This window comes from Hyperolius riggenbachi, chromosome 8 (genome assembly GCF_040937935.1).
Source record: "Hyperolius riggenbachi isolate aHypRig1 chromosome 8, aHypRig1.pri, whole genome shotgun sequence".
Lineage (NCBI taxonomy): Eukaryota > Metazoa > Chordata > Amphibia > Anura > Hyperoliidae > Hyperolius > Hyperolius riggenbachi.
The window spans coordinates 67,261,238-67,268,865 of NC_090653.1; the positions used below are offsets into that span (position 1 = coordinate 67,261,238).

The 7,628-nt window shown below is 41.4% G+C and overlaps 1 protein-coding gene across 6 annotated transcripts in view; it reads left to right on the plus strand.

Moving 5' to 3' along the window:
- BICRA (BRD4 interacting chromatin remodeling complex associated protein) overlaps positions 1 to 7,037 on the plus strand; it is a 187,249-nt gene extending 180,212 nt beyond the window's left edge. For all 6 annotated transcript variants that reach the window (XM_068250590.1, XM_068250588.1, XM_068250589.1 and 3 more), the window contains one exon: positions 778 to 7,037. In XM_068250590.1, the coding sequence (XP_068106691.1) occupies positions 778 to 1,979 (1,202 nt within the window). In that variant the 3' untranslated portion in view covers positions 1,980 to 7,037. The remainder of the gene's footprint in view (positions 1 to 777) is intronic.
- The last annotated feature ends 591 nt before the right edge of the window (positions 7,038 to 7,628 follow it).

Below are 7,628 nucleotides of genomic sequence, written 5' to 3' on the forward strand. Positions count from 1 at the left end.
TGTGGTTTTCAAACTGTACCTGAAAGTCAGCATTCCAAAAAGTTACTGACGGCGAAGGCTTTAGGAACAGTCCATTATGACAGGGGACGCCGCTCTGGGAAGAACAGTGTAGACTAAGCTATTTCCAGCCTCCACCACAGCACAGCGTGTTTTGAATCACGTGATCGTTGCAGTAGGATACTCTGACATTCCTATTCAGGCACGCACATACTGTACATTGTCAAAGGAGAGGAGGTCTCCCTCTGATATGAGCTTCTGTGCATTCGCCTGGACTGGGCAGCATTATAGCGGGCACAGCTTGGAAAACTACCGCTGGAGGTGAAATATATTTATGTTCAAATTCACCCTTCGTGACACTGTGCTGTGCGGCAGATTACATCTGGAGGGAGGGAGGGAGAGACTCTCGCTCCTGTAACTATTTGCCTGCCAGAGTAGGAGTGAGAGCATTGGTCTCTCACTCCTCATAACTCCTCATACTTATCCTAGCATACTAAACCAAACAGCGGTGGTCCTGTGCTTCAGAACAAGCTGTGGTGTGGGGGAGGCTGCAGATAAATTACTCTGCACTGTTCTTCCCAGAGCTGTCTCCCCCATGAACTTGAGCTATTCTCTTAAAGAGATGCCGACACTCTGATATAATAGAACAATTAAAGTAAGAAATAAGCCTTAGCTGCCACTTCCGTGTATTACAAGGGCTAGGTGACTATTTTTTAAAGGTTTTGAAAAATTGTTTACTTTAATAATGTTCCTTTAACTGTCACTCTCGTTCCATTGCAGATGAATATGTGTCCTCTTCTTCACGGTCTCAAATTATAACGCCATCTGTTGCCTCGATCTCTTCCTCGCCCTGTCCTGCTCCTGTGGCAGAGGCACAGAAACCTGCTGTGATGCAGACCTCCACGCCAATACACCCTACAAAGCTAGTGATCAAGCACAGTAGTGGGGGCTCCCCCTCTGTCACTTGGGCCAAAGCCTCCCCCGCCCTTGATGCTGATGACGATGCACTCCCTTCCCGAAGCAAGCCTCCAATCAAAACCTACGAGGCCCGTAGTCGAATCGGGCTGAAACTAAAGATCAAGCAAGAGGCAGGGCTTAGCAAAGTAATCCACAATACGGCTTTGGATCCCATTCATCACAATCCTCCGCCTCCTCCACCTCCTCCTGCCCCTCCTACAACACCTGCCAGTACTGTCATCAAAACTGTTGTTCATCCAACACCTGTTGCAACCACCACACCCACTGGACAGATGAATGGTACCTTAGACCACTCATCACCAGCTGAAAAGAAGCCCCTGGCAACATACTGTAGACTGCCTCTTCGTAAGACATATCGGGAAAATGTGGATGCCTTTGTGACTAGTAAGCCAGCAGATAACAGGTCAGCGGTGGAAATGCCTGCACAGCCTCCAGTCATGGCCCAAACTATAAAACAGGAAGATGGGTCGAGAAGTGTCATTACGTCCCATAAGGCACCGGCTGTCCCAGAAAGTGGTAGGGTAAAGAAAGAAGATCTCCCAAAATTGGTATTCTTAAATAGAGGAGAGAGCAAGACTATTAAGAAAGAGGAGACAACGATGAGCCTGAAGAGAGAGGACAAGGAGGATGATTCGGGATTCTATCGACGGGTGATTAAGACTGAATCGGTGGAAAATGAGTCAGAGCTGAATTGGGAGATGCCACTTCCGTCAGCCAAAAGGCTGAAGTCGGATCAGTATGACGTTGACAATGCCAGCTTTTCCAGTGACAGTCCCCAAGATGATACTCTAAACGAACACCTGCAGAGCGCAATCGACAGCATCCTTAACCTACAGCAGACCCAGAGTGGTGGGAGTTCTAGCAACCTCCTGCGCTCCTCAGGCCAACCTTCATATCATCACTCCTCTTCCTCCTCACCCTTCTCCTCCCCAGTCCACCGCACAGACTCGTACCTCACCCCCAACCACAATGGAGGTCTGGGGGCCAGGACGTTAAATAGATAACAGGGGAAGGAGTAGACTCTAGCGAGCCATGAGAATTAAAACAATGAATCGACCGGGGAGCAGGACGATTGTGAGCTAAGCAGGATGCGAACCACCGCAGTACTTAGGAGGGCACATGTTTTCGGATTAAGCCTCAATTTTCTTCCCCAGCCTCCCCCTCTCCTCCCTTCCTTTTTTTTTTCCCCCTCTTCTTTTTTACCCATTAACCGCTTGTTGCGGAAAGTGGTTTCATAGAGAAATTGTGTCACTTCTTTGGTGGAAAGTTTGGAATTTCGCGGCATGGGCCGGCTATCTCTCCAGACAAAACTTTTTTCAAAGGACGCATTCAACTGGTGATCTCTGTTGCCTTCAAAACTTTTTGTTTTGTTTTTGTTTTTTTACCTCCCCCTCCATCTTCCTTTTTTTTTCTCTTTCATCTCAACTTGAACTTTCAAAAAAAGACAAAGGAAATAAAAACTTAACGCCGTTACGGAGAAAACTGAAGGGACTGGCTTCAAAACATATTAAAGTTTATTGTAATGATATTTCTTTAAGTTATTCAAACATCAAAGTCAGGGGATTTTTTTTATGTTCTGTGTTGTATTTTTTTATAATTATTATTTTCCTATCTGGGAAAATAGAAAATGAATGCACAGTGCACACAGACGGCGCTATACATGAAAATAAATATTCACCTTTTTTTTGTTTTTGTTTTGGGGTGCACCAAGAATAAAGGGGTAATCAGAGAGGGGTAAATGTCCAAATAAGGTAACTTCTCCAATTGCTTGGAGTCAGAATGGTACGTCTGTGCTGGATAGGGCAATGCAGTCCCCTCATATTTATATCCCAGTAAAAGTCATTGTCCAGGAATTTATAGATGGGTGAAGTGGATCAGACTATGAAGCAAGTTGGCTGCTCTTAGATGAACGGACTTCTGTAAGGACAGAAGTCTACCCTTATTACAATAGGTACATGCTTTGTGCAATGGTGGACTAACATGGATGATTGTACGATGTGTGTGTGGTCTGTAACCTGTTCTTTAGGGAAAGGTGACAATCCCAAATTGGTGGCAAAAATGTCACAGCATACCAGAAGATCTCTGGGAATACATTTGGCACTTTGGATACATGCTTGTGCTATAGTTATTGGCTGGATATTAGTCCTGTAATTGCACAGTTACTGCAGGTGCCTTGAAAGAGTCATTGGGGCTGATTCACAAAGCTTCTCTGTTGAATTATCACACCGTACTTAGTAACTCACAATTTATCTCTCCTTAAACCGGACCTGAACTCTTGCACAGGAGAGAAGGAAAACCCAGTGAAATCCACCATGTGTGTGTTTATAGAGAACAGCCTGTCTAATTCTCCCTTATCTGCAATTAATGTGCCTGTATAATTTGAGCTGTGAGCTCTCTGCCAAATTCTGAGCTAATATGGGAGGTTAACCCTTTGTGTGCTCCCAGTAAATTAGGAAGTACATATACTGCAGAATCTCTGTACGAGCTTTATAAACTGTAACAAGGAAATGTTTTTATTTAAAGGATATTTATGCAATTGCTTATCTTTTAGAGCAGAGAGGGAGTTCTGAGTTCAAATCCACTTTAAATGATTTAACTCGTGGCTTCTCTCCTTATTTGACTTAACTCCTTATTTATGCCTCCTTTCAGTTTCTCATGAATTCTCTCTCCTTATTTGTTTATCTCATGCATTAGCTCTCCTTACAGTTAAGGTGAACAGTAAGCTTTGTGAATCAACTCCCTTGAAAGTAAATGTGTCATGAAAGAAAAGTGGGGTGGGGTTCTGATGGAGGCAGCTAACCTCTGTTACTATGCTGCACATTAGTTTTAGGGGCACAAGGGTATATCCAGGGAATACCACAAAGCACTTTAGAATGAATTACTGCGTCAAAGAATGCCAGTTGCACAGGTATTTGGCTTGGTGACAGAATCTCTTCAACGGTTTCACTGTGCAAAGACTCCTTTAAGTCACTTAGTAGCACGACATTCATATCTATCAGGTCCAGTGTGAAGCTGCAGTTGTTAAAGTGGAAAACCAAAGTTATTTAGTTTTGGATTGACTTGGGTTTGGGGCCTCCCTCATCCTGGGCTTTGCTGCAGTCTGGGCTACCTAGTCCTCTCTCTGTAATGCCTTCTCCATAGTCCCGTAAAAAATCAATTCGTGTGCTAGAGACAAAGGGGCATTTATATAAAGATCTCCAATAGATTCTTCATCAGTTGGTGACAAATTTTTGGAGTTTCAATGCATTTTGTCACTTTTCTTACATTTTCATGTTTTTCTATTATTTAGTCTTTTCGCATTATTTGTAAAATGACAAAAACAATCTCCTTTTTGTTATCATTTTGTTTTTCTCCTCCACCCTGATGGTGCTGAAGAGTGTCTAGAACACTGAAGAAGCCCAGTCTAGCCCACAAGTGTCCTTTTATTCATGTTTATAGACTTGGGGCCATATGCAATTCACTATTTCACTTGAGTTTTTTCCTAGGAGATAATGTTTCATCTTCGATTTAAAAATACTGTATGTACTCGAGTATAAGTCTAGAAATGTAGTTCTAATTCACTTCATAAAAGTATAGGGGTTGACTTATACTCGAGTCACAGGCAACACTGAGCACAAGGAGTAATGTGTGTTGTAATAGCGACATTCTCATTTGCAGCAATTTACCCTGTAGTAAGTGATACTTTGAGGAAAGGAAATGCCAAGAAAACACAGGTATGAAAGTCCTGGCTACAACAATTAACAAGTAAAGGGGTAGAGGGAAATACTGGGCTGCATAAAAGGGAGTGAATAATTGCTGCACTTGGGGGCCTGGAGGAGGTATTGGCTGCACTTAAGGGACAGGAGGGGTTAATGGCTGCAATACTCTATGCAGTGCAATCATTAACCCCTCCTGGTCCCCAAGAGCAGCCATTAACTTTGCTGGGTAAACTTTTACTTGAGTCAATAAAAAAAAATTCCAGCTTAAGAGGGTTAAATATTCGACTTGAACACGAGGTCGACTCGTATTTTAGTGTATACAGTAACTTTAAAGCACTTTTCAAGTATAAAAATATATTTAAAAAAGTAGGTGAAAAAGTACTATCAAAATTATTTTGAGTATTTTCTCTCTTGCTGGTGGTGTAAAAGCCATTTTATTGACAAGTTTAAAAAAATCACCTAGGAGAAAACGCAGGTGAAAAAATGAATTGCATATGGGCCCTGGTGTTTTAAATAATTTGTCACTCACTGTCCCTAATGGGCACAGACAGTTGCACTTAAACTTTAAAAGCCTACAAAACATTCACGTTGGTCCCTGATTTATATTGGTTTGATGGGGGTCAACTTGATCTTTTCCCAGAATAGCGCACTCTGGTGCACACTTGGCATACTTTCAGGGTATCCACGCACCCAAAGTGAAGTCTTTGAATACCAAAAGGTAAATCTGGAGTTCCTACCCCTAAGGTAGCCTGGAAATCGTATCTTCTAATCTCCACTAAACATTTTTGGTTGGTATTGAACAACCTTGAGCACTGTTTCGATCATATTTTACAAGTGTTTCTGTGAGTGGCTTGTTAGAATTTTTTTGTTTTGTTTTTGGGGCATGCTTTTCTAAGGCTACTTTTCGTCACATTTTTATCAGTATTTTTCCCCCACATCAGTCATTCTGATACAGCCATTTGGTAATGTTAGGACTGTTTTGTTAGTGTATAATACTTTTTAGACATGACAACATTGTAGGGGTTTGTTTTTTTTGTCCCCCTAACTCATTGAAAATTGAATGAAAATGTTACTTTCCAAATATGCTACACATCCACAAGCATTTGATTGAATGCCCAGTGGATAATATGGAAGGGGCACTACAGACAGAGGAAGAATTCATTTGCTCATCTCATGATTGGAGCCCTTGTTTTTGTTTTTTTTGGGCGTTTCTTTTCAAACTCATACCTTCCCAGTGGGGACCCTACAATAAGACACTGGCAGTGGTTCTAATCCCGATTTGAAGAACATTTGCACAAACAAAAGATTTTAGGCATTCAAAACATTCATCAGCAAGAGTGTATTTTATAATTAAATTGGCAAATTACAGGAAACTTCCTGCAGTATCGAGTTGCTGAACTTCTTTTTCACACAAACTTCCCTCTCCCTTCTGTCACTAGGAGTTACTGTTGAGAAGAGTGGCTTATTCAAATTAATTCTCTTAGGTGTGACCTCTTGTGTTGGGAGGGAGCAGCAATGAATTTGTGTCAGTAAGCAGTCTGTATACTTTAGGATTTCCATAAAAAAAAAAATATCTAGTATCCGGTGCTTATTTCATGGTAGAATCCTTCAGAAATAGGTTGCCGTTAATCCCAGGAAGCAAAATAATAAAGACAAATGTGGAGTTGGGCGATAAGAGTATTTTACCTGCTGTGATCTGGTATAAAATACTTGTTTTATACTTGGCTAAAAAAATAGACACTACGAACTACTAATGTTTCCGTTAAGTAGGTGCACAGATCATATCGGCATTAGTCGCTCAAGCACCAACAGCTGCTTCATCCTTATTTCTAATCTCGTTCCCCATTGGATGAGGAGGAGGGGTTACCCAGGGGAAACAGCTCATTGCACAAATTAATGTTCAGTGGACCAATTACAGGCAAAAAAAAAAAAGAAAGTTATTGGATAAACATCCAAATTATTGCTCACTTGTCGTGAAGCTCTTTAGTTCATTATAGGCAGCTCGGCAGGAATGTTCTAGATCAGGATTCTGTGACCCAGTTGCTAGAGTTACCACCTCGCAGTGTGTTCCCCCTCGTCCGCACAGACGTACCACCACAGTCTGCTCCTTCCTGTGATGATCTCTCACCAGTTCGGTATTTATTTCCATTCTCAAACATTTAAAGAAAGAAAAAAGCAAACACCCATTGCCCCGCCCCCTTTATCATTTTTTCACCCTTCCGATCCCCAAACCAACATTACGGTCTAAATATAGTACTATAAAAGAATTTCTACTGTATTTATAATGTAGAATGATTTTTTTTTTAAAGAATGATGTACATTTAGTACTTCTGTGTAAATTAAATTTGTTCCTCTTTTTAAAAACTGTATATGATTTTTTTTTTTTTTTCGAAAACGTTTAAAAATACAGAGTTTCAAAAGTTCTCTGTGAGAGTGATAATGTGTCAAATGGAAGAGATGTGTGTTTGCTACTACACTAATATGCACAGGGATGGAAAGTAGAATATTAACCGTATAGAGCAACGATGACATTTTAGTGTTGGTATACTTAAAGTGAACCAGAGATGAAGCACCCTCATGCATTTTACCATATAGATCAGTGGAAACATTAGAGAAAACACCTACCATGCTTTCTGTTTCATTCTGCACTGCACAGCTTGTTATCAGACCTGATAAAATTCCTGACTGAGCATTCAGCCTGGCTTTGCTATAATGACTCCTGAGCAGAGCCAGCAGGGGGCAGGCTTGGACTTGAAAAGACATGAGAACACAGACTGAGCTATAAATATTCCTGAACAAAGCGAGACTGAATGCTCAGTTGGGGATTTGTATCAGGGCTGATTAGAAGCTAGCTGTGCAGTGCAGAATGAAACAGAAAGAAAGGTAGGTGTTTTCTCTAATGTTCCCACTGAAATATATGGTAAAATACATGAGGGTGCTTCATCTCTGGTTCCC